Source organism: Hylaeus volcanicus, chromosome 2 (genome assembly GCF_026283585.1).
Source record: "Hylaeus volcanicus isolate JK05 chromosome 2, UHH_iyHylVolc1.0_haploid, whole genome shotgun sequence".
Lineage (NCBI taxonomy): Eukaryota > Metazoa > Arthropoda > Insecta > Hymenoptera > Colletidae > Hylaeus > Hylaeus volcanicus.
Genome location: NC_071977.1, coordinates 1,691,004 through 1,707,660, shown reverse-complemented (window position 1 = coordinate 1,707,660; position 16,657 = coordinate 1,691,004). Strand labels below are relative to the sequence as shown.

General features: G+C 31.8%; 5 protein-coding genes across 15 annotated transcripts; 2 read left to right on the top strand and 3 right to left on the bottom strand.

Moving 5' to 3' along the window:
* The first annotated feature begins 214 nt into the window (after positions 1-214).
* On the top strand, positions 215-3,678 carry LOC128885194 (uncharacterized). 5 transcript variants are annotated; one of them, XM_054139084.1, is made up of 7 exons: positions 226-365; positions 431-529; positions 595-713; positions 811-1,150; positions 1,246-2,022; positions 2,110-3,272; positions 3,346-3,678. In XM_054139084.1, the coding sequence occupies exons 3-7, from the start codon at positions 673-675 to the stop codon at positions 3,485-3,487; spliced, it is 2,463 nt and encodes an 820-aa protein (XP_053995059.1). In that variant the 5' UTR covers positions 226-365; positions 431-529; positions 595-672; the 3' UTR covers positions 3,488-3,678. The 5 variants fall into 5 exon arrangements, with proteins under 5 accessions (XP_053995058.1, XP_053995057.1, XP_053995059.1 ...); XM_054139083.1 differs by having other exon boundaries at positions 215-529; positions 625-713; XM_054139082.1 differs by having other exon boundaries at positions 215-529.
* LOC128885199 (eukaryotic translation initiation factor 2 subunit 3, Y-linked) lies at positions 3,641-11,779 on the bottom strand. Its single transcript, XM_054139096.1, has 9 exons — positions 11,608-11,779; positions 11,243-11,306; positions 11,060-11,170; positions 5,102-5,335; positions 4,849-5,007; positions 4,529-4,758; positions 4,317-4,461; positions 4,065-4,234; positions 3,641-3,986 (listed from the first exon to the last, which is right to left on the bottom strand). The coding sequence occupies exons 1-9, from the start codon at positions 11,677-11,679 to the stop codon at positions 3,750-3,752; spliced, it is 1,422 nt and encodes a 473-aa protein (XP_053995071.1). The 5' UTR covers positions 11,680-11,779; the 3' UTR covers positions 3,641-3,749.
* LOC128885197 (histone-lysine N-methyltransferase SUV39H2) lies at positions 5,649-10,531 on the bottom strand. Of its 2 annotated transcripts, XM_054139092.1 has the most exons (3): positions 10,461-10,531; positions 9,906-10,051; positions 5,649-9,188 (listed from the first exon to the last, which is right to left on the bottom strand). In XM_054139092.1, the coding sequence occupies exon 3, from the start codon at positions 9,124-9,126 to the stop codon at positions 7,372-7,374; it is 1,755 nt and encodes a 584-aa protein (XP_053995067.1). In that variant the 5' UTR covers positions 9,127-9,188; positions 9,906-10,051; positions 10,461-10,531; the 3' UTR covers positions 5,649-7,371. The 2 variants fall into 2 exon arrangements, with proteins under 2 accessions (XP_053995067.1, XP_053995069.1); XM_054139094.1 differs by lacking the exons at positions 9,906-10,051; positions 10,461-10,531 and adding an exon at positions 9,298-9,416.
* LOC128885195 (dihydroxyacetone phosphate acyltransferase) lies at positions 9,303-15,026 on the top strand. 5 transcript variants are annotated; one of them, XM_054139091.1, is made up of 8 exons: positions 9,303-9,436; positions 10,469-10,567; positions 12,337-12,696; positions 12,793-13,203; positions 13,287-13,794; positions 13,858-14,156; positions 14,232-14,485; positions 14,561-15,026. In XM_054139091.1, the coding sequence occupies exons 3-8, from the start codon at positions 12,405-12,407 to the stop codon at positions 14,888-14,890; spliced, it is 2,094 nt and encodes a 697-aa protein (XP_053995066.1). In that variant the 5' UTR covers positions 9,303-9,436; positions 10,469-10,567; positions 12,337-12,404; the 3' UTR covers positions 14,891-15,026. The 5 variants fall into 5 exon arrangements, with proteins under 5 accessions (XP_053995066.1, XP_053995065.1, XP_053995062.1 ...); XM_054139089.1 differs by lacking the exons at positions 9,303-9,436; positions 10,469-10,567 and adding exons at positions 11,883-11,986; positions 12,056-12,204; XM_054139090.1 differs by lacking the exons at positions 9,303-9,436; positions 10,469-10,567 and adding an exon at positions 11,845-12,165.
* LOC128885203 (uncharacterized) lies at positions 15,015-16,472 on the bottom strand. 2 transcript variants are annotated; one of them, XM_054139105.1, is made up of 6 exons: positions 16,334-16,472; positions 16,097-16,133; positions 15,747-16,005; positions 15,498-15,681; positions 15,240-15,409; positions 15,015-15,164 (listed from the first exon to the last, which is right to left on the bottom strand). In XM_054139105.1, the coding sequence occupies exons 2-6, from the start codon at positions 16,129-16,131 to the stop codon at positions 15,015-15,017; spliced, it is 798 nt and encodes a 265-aa protein (XP_053995080.1). In that variant the 5' UTR covers positions 16,132-16,133; positions 16,334-16,472. The 2 variants fall into 2 exon arrangements, with proteins under 2 accessions (XP_053995080.1, XP_053995079.1); XM_054139104.1 differs by having other exon boundaries at positions 16,097-16,350.
* Between the last annotated feature and the right edge of the window lie 185 nt (positions 16,473-16,657).

Sequence of the window (16,657 nt, the reverse complement as noted above, 5' to 3'; positions counted from 1 at the left end):
ACAGTGTACTTCATTTAGTGGCGCCATCTGGTAACAAGGGCGGTAACTATTTTCACTACAAACTTACGCGTTTTGCCACTGATGGCGCCACTAGTATAAAACCCGTTTAATACCATAGCACCATCTAGCAGAAACAGTGGGAACTATTTTCACTACGAACTCGAACATTTTGCCACCGATGGCGCCACTCATATTAATCCAATAAACTATTTTAACCTCGCATAAATTCCCTACCACAGAACAAGATGAAGCACAACTAAGGCATTTGTATATATAAAAATTATTTTAAAAATGTATATATATATATATATGATTTTATTTTATTAATACGCGTACTACGTACTTAAATGTCACTGACTTTTTACGTATGTACTTTTATTTAATGTTTCCTACCGGCATATTTCGGAGTTCTGTTGTACGTTTCTTGCAGTTCAACTCAATATACAGATAGAATTAATAATAATAATCTACACTAGATAGAAATATTTGTGTCATCCATAAGTGTTGCTATTAAAGATAATTATCAAAGGTAGAAATTAATTACATGAATTTACATGTTCTTACAAAGAATTTACTGCATTTTTAATGATACAGGTAACAAGACCCTTTGTATTTACAAAATAGGTGGATGAATCAAAATATTTTTTAAATTTGCGCTAAAAGAGCAAGAGAATGACAGAAAAGGGGAAAAAGTTAGCCACCAATGTATTAACGTAAGTTTTCTTTATGCATACAATATTTTAGTATATCTTAACAGTTGGTCATTAATACCAACAATTTCAAAATAATTTAACAATTGTTATTTTATAGAGCTGAAGAACTCCTACAACATAAAGGTATTAAGTACAATGCATGGGATGAATATGAGAGGTCGGTTAAAACTCTACCAAAGACTGGAAAAAAACAATTTGAGCCAGATGACTCTTGGTTACAAAATATGCAGATTGAAAAGGGTATAAATGCTAGGAAAAATTTAATAGCTGTAGAAAGAGTAGATCGTATTTCTCAATTAGCCAGTGCTGAATGGTTGCCACTGGAAAAAAGAGCTAGAGTGAAAAAACACTCTGGTCAAGATTGGGGAAATTTTGGTCTAGATAAAAGTGGTGCTTTGTATTTAATACCAGAAGAAGCATTATTTCTTTTAGAAGCTGTATGTTATCATATGGTTTAAATATATTATTTATAACAAGAATTAGATTGTTGTCTAACACGGCAGAGAAAAAGTAAGACACTATTTTGTTTTAGAACTGTTTGGAACTTACATGGAATGATGTACCATTGTCCATTCAACAAGCCTATGAACTTTTAATCGATAATGTTGAGTGCTCGATAGATGAATACAGAGTTTATAATCAATTAGTACGTTACGGTTATCGTATACAACGTTTCATTTATGATTCAGAAAAAAACGTAAAGAACGACGAAATTGCTAACATAAAACGTAAAGTCATTATAGAACCTGAAAATGGTCTATGGATGTCTGATACTCAACAGCAAACTAAAAATTGTACATATATACACGATGAGAAACATGTTAATGATCATGAAAATATTCATTTATACAGTGATGCTGATATATCAGAAGGTGTATATAAAGTTGTAGATGATCTGCTGAACATGGTAGAAGATGAAACTCGACATGCAAACGTCGAGTGTAAAAATAATACAGAGGATTGTATGACATTGGATACTAATTCACAGACAGAAAAAATTCCTCAAGATAAAAGGAAACGAAACTCTAAAGTAGAAATTATATCAGATGAAACCTTGTTAGGTAGTATAAAAATTGTTACAGAACCTGTGAATAATCCTATCAAGAGAAATAGTTCAATGACTGATTGGCGATCATCGCGCATACAACGAAACGTTAAGTTGTTACCCAAAAGAACTGACAAAGTATCGCTACCTACCGATGTTGCTATACTTGATTCTAATATTAAAAATTCTGAAGATAATTTAGGTAAACATAAACTATCTTCACCATCTAACAAGGAATCGCAATGCAAGAAATCGAAACATGAGGTAATATATATAATAATAATTCCATCATGATATTTGTAATGTTAAAATACTAAATTAAAGTATTACGATTATTGTATTTTTAATTAGGTTATAGAGCTTTCAGATGATGAGATTCAAGAAGTACCACAGCCTATGACACGAATGGACATATTAAATTTAATTCCAAATATTGCATCTCAATCTACAGTTACAGTGAATACTTCAAGAGGTTATATACCCCATCGAATAAAACCGTATAAAACTGTTTATCATTACGAAAATGCACACTCGAAAAATTCACAAGAAATAGACAGAAGACTGCTACCTGAAGAAAGTTTAGAAAATTCGAATAACAGTATAAGTCAAAATGTACTTCAATGCAGTGACGTATCTATGAATAATACCACCAGAAGAAATACACATGTTGCTACATATAATCAAAATTTAGAAACAAATATACATAATGTTTATACACAAAATTACTTCTCTATGGAACGTGGGCAGTATACAAACTTCAATACTAATTACATGTATAATAATAGAATGCCATTTGCATACAGCCAAAATTCATTTTGGCATCATAGGAATACTATGTTTCAGAACGTGTTTGTCGCTCTCGAGAATCATAGCGCAGCTATTCACCAAAATAGATTTATGTCTGTACAAATGAACAATTTTTCAGTACCAAACGTGTATAACAACATGATGAGAAATTTGTTTGGTCGAAACCAGTTTTATCATAATTTTCATCAGAATTCATTACCGCCAAGGAAATTTTATCACCATAGAATCGTACAAAATACGTCAATTCATTGTAGCATAGCTAGAAACCTATCGCCCTCAGAACCTCGTCAAAGGTATTACCCACGAAATCAATATAGAAATTCAAATACATTATCGAATTATAACGATGAAGTTTATCAGCCATCATTCAAAATACTCCCAGGAGCATCTTCCTGGTCAGAATTAAAAAGCAAATGGCGCGAAGAAAAAACAATTACTATCGATGACGAGGATACGCAAAAAGACGGGAATGAAGATTGCGACGAAGTACAAGTAGTTGGACAATTACAGAGTCCGCTTATCGGGCCAAAGAATGCGAGTAATTTGGAAGAAATTTTTAGTAAACTTAAAATAATTAAGTCCGCACCCGAGAAAACTGTAAGACGGAAGAAAAGTAGATACAAGATATCGTATAATGTTTATTCTAATACTCAAAATTATAGAAAAGCAAATCCTGGTCCTCCACTCTACCGAGTAGTTGTAATAAGGTAACTAATTTCTGTTAGTAGCATACTATCTTTATGTCATACGGAACACAACGTATTTTGGTTTCTATTTTAGGCAAGATGATCCATTTTTGCAACCAATTGAATTGCATCGCTTACTACAAGATGCACACAACTCACCTATAGTATTGGCGTGTGTTTCAATGTCAATTTCTTACATTCAACCGGGATATGTATGGATACCTAATTTAACGTAACGAAAATAAAATATTTAATTATAATTATGTATTTATTTTAAATTATGCCAAATTTTATAGAATCAATTTCAGTTAATCGAGCATCGGTAGTAACGGAGGGAATATTTATTATATAGGAAAGAATCATAGGGAATAATGCATTATATACATAAATTGTATTTCATACTTTATTATAAACATTTCAAGCAACATTTCTCGTTGTAGAAATTATTTTCAATTTTTTTTTATACCGATTTTCAGCTTTTCTGTAATATTCGTAGAATTATTTTCGATCTATAACCGGTTCTATAGTTTGTCCTCCGCATATCTGACCCCATCCAATCAGACGCCAATGTTTCTCAACGCGTCGCGACAGCGCGATCTTCTCATCGATTTCTGTACAGACGGGATTCGTCAAGCTAATTTTAGCTAAATCGACGCGAGTTGCTAGTACACGACCTCCGGTACTTAGCGACCCGATATTGACCAAGAGCACTTCGTTTCTCGATAACTTCGGTACCTATTATCAAATAGTATCGTTAACAGTTACAAATTGTTAACATAAAAAACGTGCAATACTTTCATGTAACAATCTTACCCTTGCTCCTTTTTTATCGCCCTCTGTCCTGACCCCTAATAAACGTTTAAGGAGATAATATGATATTTCAAGTTCAATAAATATTTTTGGTAAGGCTCCGACAGCTCCCAAAATTTGACCCACCAAACGATCCGCTCGGCACAATGTTGGTTCGATTTTCGTCCCAACACCTTAAAATTTATCGTACAAAGACTATACACATCTTTCTTTTTTCCTTTAATATATTTTTTAAATGTATGTAACGTAACTTACCGATAAGACCACCCGGTACAGCAAACTGGAGTTCGTTTTGTTCGGCAAATAATGATACTATTCGTGAAAATATAGGTCTACAAGTCAATTTTCCCTCGCTGTCTTTCGATACTAGTCCAGGTCGTACTTCAATTTCCATGCCCACCTAAAAAACGTATTAAGTTACAACGTATACGATACGAAGATATATAAAAAATATACTTCTAACGTACTTTTAATACTCCTCTTAAAATACTTCCTCCAGCAACGCCTCCTTTCAAATCATCTACTTCGCAGCCAGGCTTATTCACGTCGAATGATCGAATCACAATTAATCGGGGCTCTGATGTGAAATCTCTTAATGGTACTGGAATTTTCTTTGTGATGTATTCGCACAAGACCTCGATATTGTATTTTAATTGTGCGGAAATTGGTATAACGGGGGCTCCTTCAGCCACTGTACCTGTTCAAAAGAAAAGTATTATTTGTTTATTAACACGTATCGGAGAAAATGGAACAATGATTCGAAAACCTATTATCAAGGCTATATTACCTTGGACGAATTTCAAGATTTGTTCGTATTGCTCTTTTGCTTGAGCTTCTTTCACCAAGTCTATCTTGTTTTGCAGAATTACAATGTGTTTTAATTTCATAATTTCGATAGCAGCCAAATGCTCCGACGTTTGTGGCTGAGGACACGATTCGTTGCCAGCTATAAATAAATAATATTAATACGGTCTACAGTGTAATATCGCAATGGATAAAATATTACAAAAGATATAGCAAAACTTGTATCAATTAAGTACCAATTAAAAGTAAAGCAGCATCCATGACTGCTGCGCCGTTCAACATGGTTGCCATAAGGATATCGTGTCCTGGACAATCAACGAAGGATACATGACGAACCAGCTCAAACCGTCCGGAGCAAACTGGGCGCAGACATGGGAATAAATCATCTTTGCTTGATCCTCCGGATATGTAACATCCTGGTCTTGGACATTTTTCGTTATTGCATTTGTAAATCTTTGCGTTTGCATACCCTGAAACAAATTCAAACAGATTCGTTGTATTACTTTAATGGAACAGCTTTTTTCTTTCTTTCTCTTTTTAATTTTTCGAATTCTACCCTCCGACTGAAGTATAAATTTGTTGACAAATTTTTTTCGACGTAAATTCTGTTATCGATACACTTTTAAAATTTTGATAAAACTTTATACAAACTATGAAAAGTAAATTGTGTTAATTATCAAACGATTACATACATTCGCTAGGACTATGAGGAAAGTTAAAGAAAGGTCGAGTTTTAATATTTTACATATTAATAATATCATCGCATTAAAAAAAAAAAGTCGATTATCGATGTAACAATTAACATTTATTCATTTGTGCATTACAAGTACATAAAGAGAACACCAAATATTCTTATACACATGTATAACTTTAAATAATTTAAAAATGTAAATTAAAATATTTGCTTCTAAGTAACTCAATTTTCTATTAGCAAAACAAAGGTACAAAATTGTAGAACTACTGCCTAACTTCGGTATAACTTGATTGATTTATAGGAGAATAATAAATCTTCAAGATTAATTTTCTTAACTTTCGATTTTTCTATAGTTTAAAGATCGTTAGAAAATTTTAACGTACAATACAGTATGCAGAGTGTGTGCGTGCATAACATTAAAGATTTACTGAAATTGTTACACGAACATTTTGTTAAGTTTTAAGCAAGACGCGTATAGCGTCCTTCTATATCGAGTTCAATTGCATCACTTTGTCTCGTTTGATTAAAAAATTGTCTACTACATGGTATCAATATAATAATGTTATTTCATAATCAGACGAACTAAAAAATTAAATGCTAATTTTACGTAACGACACGGTATCATAGTTTCACAGAAACATTAATACAAAGGAGATAGAATGTAACTACTTCTCTGCAGAAAAGGGCATACCAGTGAAAGAGGATGCACGTATAAAAACAAATAATCTTGAAAACTCACTATCCACGGTTTCTATTGTTAAATTGAAAAATATACAAACAAGTCGTACAATATACAGCGACTCACACAATTGAACGGATGTTTTACAAATTCCAGAAAATATCACAACACGCGTCACACGCACATGTATTTTTTCAAGAATTTGAAAAGTAAACAAGACACTACATTATGATTACTTGACACTCAAGTTTGGCGGAGGCCACATAATTATTTATGACTATATAAATGGTAACGTATGTTATATAATTAAACATAGATAGAACGACTAAGTAACGAACATTACTATGTTCGTGAATTCTGCAAGAACGAACGGAAGACGACTTGAGCAAATACTGAAAGAAGATACTCGAAGAAAACTGTAAAGTGAGTTCTGTTTCTATTCTAATATCTTCTTTTGTTGTCAAAATCAAAATGCGCATACTTATTAAAAAACTTAATCAATTATGTAAGCCACTGTAATTGCACCTCTATTCGTTGTCACGTTAGTCTAACAGATAATATTTAATTCGTTTAACAAAAATAATTGTTCTCTTCTAAAATCATAACTGTTTTTCTATACAAACAATCGATCTCCTTTATCTGAACATTATTATAATGTATAGAGAGTCACAGTAATTGTTTATACTTAAGTGAAACGCAAGTCACCTTGTATCGAAGTGAATGAACATGTTGGGCCATTAAGTTCGTGAAAAAACATCGACGTGACGTATGCAAAATCATAAAATATATCATTTCCGATTTATGTGTTAACAATTCCTTTACAATTACTTTGGACAAATGCACGTGCTTGTCAACAATCATTGTAACATTATCTGCATTCATATACTTTCTTAAATACTTCGATCCACTTACCTGACGTAATTTAAACATAATGTAAAAGAAAAATAATGTTTACTAGAGTGAACAATAAATTATAAATGTAGACTTTGATTTTAGTACCAAATAGATTGGTTTTACTCCTGCGAAACGTACGTAATTCTCAAACAGGATTATTAAAACAGCTAAAACTTAAGTCAGTATTTGCATAACTTTATGTAATACTAATATAATGTAACGATCTTGAAAATTCAAATTCAAAATAAATATCGTCTACAATTTTGAGCCCCGCATTTACATAAAGTCTTGTTATTCGACAAATCGGATTCCGGCGTGTCTGGTCGTATCTCGAAATCTTTTTCTGTGATAATGGTATTTAAATCCTCCGTTATCGATACATCTTGTCTTATAGAATTGTCGCTATTTTTCGAAGATTGGCACATGTAATCAAAAGTGATCTCTTCGTTCCTTTTGATATCTCTGGTCGCGAATAAAGCGAGTTTAGGGAGATTAGGATCAAGACAATTGATCCAAATAGCGTAGACCGCTAAATTTGGATCGCAGGAATGATTAATGAAGTGAGAGACGTTGCCATACATCGCAGCGTCGACAGTGTAAGGACACTGTTCTTCAGTCTCATTATAATCTAAATCGAAGAGGTAAGTTCTACCGGCAGCATCGTATTCTTTGCCACGTTTATCCGCTTCTTCGTTCGTAATCACTTCCCCAACGTATTGCGTTACAAAGGAACCCCTTTTGATCGCTTGCAAAGTTTTTACACCCCAACCTCTACCGTTGGTAGTTCTAAAAATACAGAGTTGCATCTCGGTGCCACGTTGGACCACTCGATTCACGCAATTCATGTCGCAAGTACATCGTTTGTTGCATTCGTAAATTGGTGTCCCGGGTGGAACTCTTATCTTCGATGTCGTAGTGTAGGGACAGAATCCGCCGTACTGAGTAAAGCAGCATTTTGCTTTAGAGTTGCATAGAGTCTTGCATTCGCAACCGATAGGTGGATCATCAGGTATTATCACTCCAGCGCCAGGCAAATATTCGTCTATGTAATAAAAATCTTGAGGTGCTTCTTCTAGATCTACTTCGTTTTCAACCCGTATTAACGGTTTACCTTTAGTGATACTGTTCATTTCGTTTTCCCAGGCATTCAACGTGTCCAACTGTTTTCTTCTCAAATCACAGATCAACATACAAAGGATACCGTCTTGTATAAGTCGCAATTTATTATTTTTAACAAATTTTTGTTTCAAGAAATTTCTCATAGAGGTAAATAATTGATTGTGCTCTGTCGAGATCGACGTTATCATTTTCCCCTTGTATCTAAGTTCCCTTAAGAATTCCTCGATGTCTTGATTGTTCGGATAAAAGTTCGCCCTTTTCTTGAAACTATTGAGCAATTTCAATCTCTCTCTCTCAAAATCTTCTAATATATCCGTGCAATGTACCAAATTCGACATTGGTTCCCAGCTATTGTACTCCGGGCCCCAATTTTTCCACTTAATTAAATAATTTATCATCCCATCTTTCTCTTTTTTTCCAAGAATCTTCTCTACTTCCCATAAATCGTTTCCTGACGACGATGTATTCGTTCTATTTTTGGTATCGTATTTCATATCCTTCAATATAATCCTCAATTCTTTTAACTGAATATGTTTTAAATCGTTCTTTAACTGTAATTTTTCTATATCGCTATCGTCTTTATCATCGGTACTAGTACTATTATTAATATTTAATATATTCAGTCTTTTATTTTCTGTGCCAGGTTCTCTATTCTCAGAAAGACGCGAGTCTCTTCTTCTTCCACTCGCATTTGTGACTTGTTCAACTTCTCGGTTGAAAAAGATGTTACTTAAATTTCTTGCCGACGAATTAACAGTACCATCCTTATTAATATCTCCAGAGGAAGATATTAATATCTGTTCGCGCTTCGGTTGTTTGGCGGATGGCTGAATGTTTCCTGGAGAAGCTGGTCTTTTGTCATGTGTAGAAGACATTTTTCTCACGTAGCCAAGAGTGTCTTCTTGGTTCCCTTTGGTATCCTCCACTGCACGAGCGTCTGTAATGCCAAACATTTAAAGGATGTCATTCTCTTCAGTCATATTTTCCCATATTTCGTTTAACGTGTATTATCGTGCCTCTCTTTTTTCTTAGCATTAATGAATCACCTTGTACTCTGAAAATCCCTCAAATCCTCTTCATTCTTCTGTTTTGTTTACTAAGAGAGATGTGCAAGTGGTGATATTACGAGGCAATCGATACAATTCATAGAACTTTTGTGCAAAGGAAGGTGCCTCGTATAAAATGGTGAAGTTATATCCCTCGTGTTTAATTTATACAATATGCATATTTAACACATCCTTAGAAATACAGAAATATTAATTGACTAAAGCACACCTTAAAAACAAGTTCTATGCGATTGAATGGATAATTGTTGTTTAAAAATTACTAAATTCAAGGCTAGATTCAAAGTGAACACTGGAGAGCTATCACAAAAGTATGTGTTTAAAAATATTAATTTCGGGATTCCAACAAATGAAATTCGTGTTAACTTCAATATAAAAAAATTGTATACTTTATTACTTTTAAAACAAGTACAAAACAAATATTATTATATAGTACATTCACACTTAATTGTAAAAATTAATACAGCAAATGCTTAATATGTATATGCAGGAAAAGTCAATCATAAGCAGCTAAGAAATTCTTTAACATATATAACAATACTTACCTTTATTTAAGTTTTAATTTATAATATAAATAGCATTATACTTACATGCATAGCTCTTTATCGAAAAAACACTTCTTTTTTCAGTCTTCTTTAAAACTTTCGCGATTTTTAAACAAAATATTAAGGTATGCTTTAATCAATAGATTTTAATTTCTCAAATTCATATGCAATGACTTTTTTTCATGTAGTATCTAGAACATATTTATTAATCAATTGCATATCAATAGCAATAAAGAATGACAATCAAAATAAATCAATGACAGATAAAAAATAGTGAACCAAAAGTTAAATTATTACTTGCTAATAAATATATCTAACCCCACTTAATTTACGAAACAATTTTTTTGTACATATTAATCCACAGACGTATACATTTATAAAAAAAATCATAAAAACAAAATAAATAAAATCCATTTTGAAAATTTGTTCATTGTTATAAACAATATTATACTAATATAAAAAATAACGTGAAATCATTCAAACGAAAATAACGGAAGCATGTTGTTGTTACTATTAACACCAAGAAAGGAAATAAAAGTGTAGATTTAGAATGGCTACATAAGGTACAGAATAAGCATGATTTTATAATTGATTAAATACTTTTTCAGTTACGAAACGATCTTGGATACCCGCGATCTGAGAAAACATTTATTCTACAAAATGGCGACCGTTGGATAATACTCAACGCGCCACCTATACGTCAAAAGGTAAATAAAATTCTTCAAATCTTATTTCCCTACAAATATAATACGAATAAAGTCTTTATTCAAGTGTTCAAAAGAATAGAAAATTAGAATTACTACAAAGTTAATAGTTAAAACAGAATGTGCCGATAGAATCTACCGATTTATTAAAATACTTAGCAAATACACATCCTTAAACTGTGTTTTGTTTTTAAGCCTATTATTTTGTTTGCAGATCCATATCAACGATGAATGTGCATATAAAAAGTCCTAGAAATTAAATAATCAGCTATTTGGTTATTAATTAATTAGCCAATTAGTATTTGGGTACATGAAGCTATAATCTTCTAATAACAAATTTTTAATATATTTATAAGATGAATGATACAAAAAATTAATTCAACCTTAAAGTGTTAAATTAATAACTAAGATGTTATACTATCATTCTTTAAAAATGTGCAAACCTTAGTTAGAAGATGTTGAGTCAGAGTGATATGAAAACTTCAAACTACTTACCAAGTTTAATTGTAATGTTCCTTTCTAATTCATTTTTAAAACGAACAGTCTGTACTCCTGATATAGCTTTTACAATCGTAGATTTTCCATGCGCTACATGACCAATGGTACCTGTACAAAAATTTAATTATAACATTTAATTGTTTGTAAAATAAGTTTTAACATGACATGTATCATATTTACCAATATTAATCGTAGCCTGTCTACTGATAACTTCGGGTGATAACGCAGTCAATTTACTAACATCCTGAACAATAAAACAATTTAGTGAATTTAAATTGAAAAAAAAAATGCATAAATTACTGTGAACGTAATGAAATCGCTACAAATCAAAGTTATGTTATTAATAATTATCCCTAAACAAAAGAAGCGATAAGAAAACTTTCGGATGCCGTATCACATTTCTTGACACGTATTAGTACACATTTTCATTCGAATCAACGCAATCGTTAAGCAATACAGTATGCTAACGGTAAGAATTGAGGTTATACGAAACACGACGAATGCTTGTCAGAATATGGAGACAGATCGTTACAGATATTACTTACTAGCTTTGAAAGATCTTGTTTATACAGATTTGGTTGACCGGTAGTCACCCCTAAGCGTTCTTCACCACCCATAATCACTAAGTTAGTATTTGTAACACGCAACCACGCGAGGAACACTTCAAAAAAGGCAATACCTCATTTAAAATCACAAGTCCAGACGACTCCTAGACAGAATAAAAGCCAAGAAATTGTACGTAGCGCCAAGCGGATATATTGCGAACTAATAACGTACGATTCGTTTACAGTTACAGTGTAAACTTTACACGATCTAAATTTATGCCGGTCAACACCGGTGTCAATGTGTTATGACATCGATGTATATTACAAAAAATTAATTCTTGTCTTTTAAACAAATTTACTATCAAATGCATAAATAATTGTAACTAAAAATAACTTTTTATATTTCTGAAACAGAATAATAGACTAATTACATACAAAATTTCAACAGTTTTTTTTAGGACGATGAAACTGTCAATTACTTGCTAATATTATTGTAATTTAAACAATAATTTTTGCTAATGAATACTTATATAAAACAAGAAAACACCACTGTAATATGTAAGAAATCTCCATCGTGACCTATGAACGCGCGATTGAGTATGTACATATATATATATATATATATGTGCTAAAGTAACGCGGTTTATGAGGAATCTTCAGTAAACGACATTTAAATTGAAAATTAGCAGAATTTGATCATTGGACTTTATTTCGGTTTTGTTTTTTCAGAAACGTACATGTACGTGGTTGACGATTTCGCAGACTAATGAAATTATTATAATCATTTTATCTTCAACATGGAACAACCCCCAGAATTTGTGGACTTATTGCTTGCTAGAAGAAATGATTGTGATATTTTATGGGCTTCTAGACCTATGGAATCATTGGCACCGCATAAGCTTCCTCCAGAATCTAAGTATTCCAGACAACAAATGATTCAAGCTGTGCTAAATGATGAAAGAGTTAAGTTAACAATTGTATCTTTAGCTAAGTTACGCAAGGTTGATGTAAGCAAAGTTGTAAAGGAGGCTAGTATGATGGCAAATGAAATGGCCAGTAAAGCAAGATTGCCTACTGTTCGTTGGATAGGTAAAAAATAAATCTTTAGTATTAATCTTACCTATTAAATTGAAAGATCTGCTAAAAAAGGATAAGTGTAAATCATATATCAATTTTGATTTTCAGGTGTAATTATCACAAAAGTTATTAAAAGAATTTTTTTAAGCATTTATATAAATGAAAGTGCAATATACAGAATAAAAAAGGAAATGCAGATTTCTCAAGTGCAATATGTTTTTGCACCTTCTCATAGAAGTTACTTGGATTTTATATTATTGTCGTATATTTTATTTTCCTATGATATGGCACTTCCAAATATTGCAAGTGGAATGGATTTTTATCAAATGTATATAATAGGAGAGTTATTAAGGCAAACAGGAGCTTTTTATATACGACGTACCTTTTCTACTGACTTACTGTATAAAAGAATATTTCAATCATATGTAATGTGTCTTGTGGAGCACAGTGATAGAGCAATTGAATTTTTTATAGAAGGTACACGAAGTAGAAGTTTGAAGAGCATAGTACCAAAGTTTGGTATGTAAAAAAAAGTAACTTTAATATAACATTATAAACATCAGTTGATATGATTATAATGTAAAGATTGTTTTTGTTTTAAGGTCTTCTTTCAACTATCCTAGAAAGTTTATTAGAGGGTAGTGTACCTGATATACATTTTGTACCTATAAGTATAAACTATGAGCGACCACCAGAAGAATTATTATTTGCATATGAACTTTTGGGAGTGCCAAAACCAAAAGAATCTACTACTGGACTCTTTCAATCTCTGTCTATTTTACAAAAACCTTGTGGTTACGGCCGCATCTTTTTTAACATTGGTGAACCTATCTCTGCATGTCATTTTTTGAGTATGGAGTATCGTAAAACAAAAGTATTGTCGCCATATACAAAATTATCGTCAACTGTCACTGAGAAATTGGCCTATTCCATAATAGATTCGCACAAGAAAAATACAATTCTCATGCCCTTCAATATAATTGCTTTATTGTTCAATGAAAGAAGTCAAACACAGCCTGATGATCCATACACATTGGATACTTTAGTCGGCGATTATTTATGGTGTAAAAATCTGTTACAAGTATTCAATGCGACAGTACATACAGAAAGGTAAGATTTGCTTTAAAAAGTAGTTTAATATCATATTCGTTATTATAGACAAATTTTATACAGGTTCGGCGATAAAAACAATGCAAGTACAAGTGATGTGAAAGAAGAAATATTAAATACTTTAAAGCCCCATGAAGAATTACTTGGATTTGATGAATCAAAATATTTAAGACTTAGAGAAAGACACAAAACAACAAAGCTAAAGAACAATGGACGTGTTAAAGGACATACTCTGTCTGAAAAAACTATGCAAATAGCTGTATCAGTTGTTAATATATCCATTTACTTAAATCCTACTTTATCTTTCTTCATAAAACCAGCTATTGTTACACTAGTAATAGGAGTAGAAGGTGTTGAAATCGGTAATGTTGAAGTCATTTGACGCTTTCATTACCCCTTATAAAAGAACTTTTGTATAATTAGTATATTACATATAGGAGCTGCTTTCAAACGATACGAATTACTGAGAACATTGCTTAGCACAGAATTTGCAATGCCTGCAATAGAAGATGAATCTATGATGAAATCAGAATGGGAAGAAACATTAAATTTGTTATTAAGAAAAAATTATATAAGTATTCAAAATAACTCGTATATAAAGGGACACAACCTAAAAGTACTTTCTCTCTTATATAATGTAATGTTACCATTTGTAGATGTAATATATATTACGTGTCTCGTCTTGTTCGAGGTAAAACAAAAATATATTTTCACTGTACTTTACATTTATGACGTATACATGAATGATTACTTCTTTCAATTGCAGTGGAAGGAATCAATATCGAATTACATAACAATAGAAGCACTTTTGATTGAAGGACAGAAACAAGCAGAAGCAGCATTTTTCGAAGGAAATGTATGGGGGAAACATCCGTATTCGTTATCTCTCGATTTATTTAATACGACAATAAGCAATCTCATAGCACAAGGTATTCTAGTACCATGTGAAAGACAGAGTATGTACCAAGCTGATAAAATACGATTGGCATTAATTCTTACCGAACTGCGAAGCCTCTCGTTAAAACGACCAGTGGGTTCGTATTATAACATGATATTATTACCTGAATTGCAATCAGCTATGCAATCTAAATTGTAAAAATAAGCTATATAAAACACAACCTCAGGAGCATCTACTACTATGAATCAAATTGAGCAAACCGAGGATTTCCTTGACTATGAAGATTTTTATTTAATTAGTTTTAGAGTCAGTCGTTTCGTCATTATTGAAAACGTGAGAAAAAATTATCCACACTATTAAGTATTTTAATCGTGTCTTCGTCGAATAAGTTTATAGATTTTTTTCTTCTACCAAGAAGCAAAGTAGGGGCAGCAGTAGTCGATGCAGAATTATTCATGTTTCTGAATAAAAGCTGGAAAAAATTGTTATTGGAAGTATATCATTATTCACAATATTATCTGTCACAAATAATTGCTTGCATAATTACCATGACTAATCGAACAAGATATACTGCAAAGGTAAGAAATGAAATAGCCATCAATGCACCTTCTATGGAAGGGAATCCTGTGGCGTGTTCATGGTAATCGTAACTGTGATCATAGTGATCAGTGCCTCTTTTCTCTCGATTAGCCGGTATAGTCTGTGCAAGTTGAGACTCTACAAAAATGTTACTTGTAAATATTTGTGTGGTACTTTCGTACATTGCATGTTGAAATCATCTCTCATTGACTTAATATTTTCTTACCTATTTCAGTCATTAATGTTTTTTTAAATGTTCTTAAAAATAAAATTTTTCCCTCGCTAGTCGCAGGTTGCGATTTTAAAGTTTGATGAACATTTTTAAGTACGTCCACTGGCAAATACTTCAAAATATCTACGTCATTTGAACCTAAAGTCTCGTTAAAGTGTTCTCCATTTATATCTTCTTCCTAAAAGTTATACATATATTCCAACACAATTTTCTTAATTTGAACTGAAGTATTTTTTTCTTTACCTCCATTGTCGGCAAAAACGTCTTCTCGTTGTATGGTTGGGATTCGGTTATAAACGCGTCTTCTTCATCAGAATGTTCATGAATCGCAGGTTCGTCGACAGAATCTTTTATTTTCGAAAAAACATGTGTACTTTCGTTACTCGCTATTTGTTCCATGACCATATCTTCGTGAGCTACGTTTTGATATTCATAAGGAAACTGATTTTCCGTAGGTGTTCGAGAAAATGTATAAAACTGATCTTGCTTTGGGAAAGGTATTCTATGAATGAGAAATGTAACATTTTTTGTAATAAAAATATTACTATATATTGTTGTTTTAATGTCCATTAACGTAACGCATTTATACCCACCTGTATATTTTTTTTTCGTCGGAAAACTGTGGCATCTCTATCCATTCCGCCAAATTAATATTCCATAAGAATATTTCAAAATATAGTGCACTCATTAATTTATTTGGCAGTAACATTTTAATTGATTAAATAGTACAATGTTTTATAGTAATTCGTTTACACAAGGATAACATATAGCAACAATTAATTCTATGCACGAATTTTAATTTATTAAGTAGACGAATAAATATTGTGTACCTCATTTAAGTTATGAGATGACTAACTGAGGACATGCTGAGACACGTTTCTGTAACTCAGCAGGATGTTATTATTTCAAGTAGAAGTTCTGTTAGAATTAACGAGGACAAGATGAAAGATTACATTTTCTCTGTAATGACATCAATTTACACACATTTCCTGGAAACTTAAATAAACTAAAATTTATTTAATTTCAGTAAATACAAAATGTTGTAAAGCTTATCATCATTAATAATTTATTTATTCACATTATTATAATAAGTACAATAATGATTTAACATTTTAATATTTTTATGAAAATTTGTTAGTTTCGCTTAAAATCTA

Coding starts and splice junctions, on each gene's coding strand:
- LOC128885203 (XM_054139104.1), bottom strand. CDS start 16,212: ATGTTACTGCCAAATAAATTAATGAGTGCACTATATTTTGAAATATTC. Junction 16,006..16,096: donor GACGAAAAAAAAATATACAG/GTGGGTATAAAT, acceptor TCTCATTCATAG/AATACCTTTCCCAAAGCAAG. Junction 15,165..15,239: donor ATCTTGTTCGATTAGTCATG/GTAATTATGCAA, acceptor AATTTTTTCCAG/CTTTTATTCAGAAACATGAA.
- LOC128885194 (XM_054139083.1), top strand. CDS start 673: ATGACAGAAAAGGGGAAAAAGTTAGCCACCAATGTATTAAC. Junction 714..810: donor TTAGCCACCAATGTATTAAC/GTAAGTTTTCTT, acceptor GTTATTTTATAG/AGCTGAAGAACTCCTACAAC. Junction 3,273..3,345: donor TACCGAGTAGTTGTAATAAG/GTAACTAATTTC, acceptor TTTCTATTTTAG/GCAAGATGATCCATTTTTGC.
- LOC128885197 (XM_054139092.1), bottom strand. CDS start 9,126: ATGTCTTCTACACATGACAAAAGACCAGCTTCTCCAGGAAACATTCAG.
- LOC128885199 (XM_054139096.1), bottom strand. CDS start 11,679: ATGGGTGGTGAAGAACGCTTAGGGGTGACTACCGGTCAACCAAATCTG. Junction 4,759..4,848: donor AATCTTGAAATTCGTCCAAG/GTAATATAGCCT, acceptor TCTTTTGAACAG/GTACAGTGGCTGAAGGAGCC. Junction 3,987..4,064: donor GCGATAAAAAAGGAGCAAGG/GTAAGATTGTTA, acceptor ATTTGATAATAG/GTACCGAAGTTATCGAGAAA.
- LOC128885195 (XM_054139091.1), top strand. CDS start 12,405: ATGGAACAACCCCCAGAATTTGTGGACTTATTGCTTGCTAGAAGAAAT. Junction 13,204..13,286: donor GAGCATAGTACCAAAGTTTG/GTATGTAAAAAA, acceptor TTTTGTTTTAAG/GTCTTCTTTCAACTATCCTA. Junction 13,795..13,857: donor GCGACAGTACATACAGAAAG/GTAAGATTTGCT, acceptor AATTTTATACAG/GTTCGGCGATAAAAACAATG.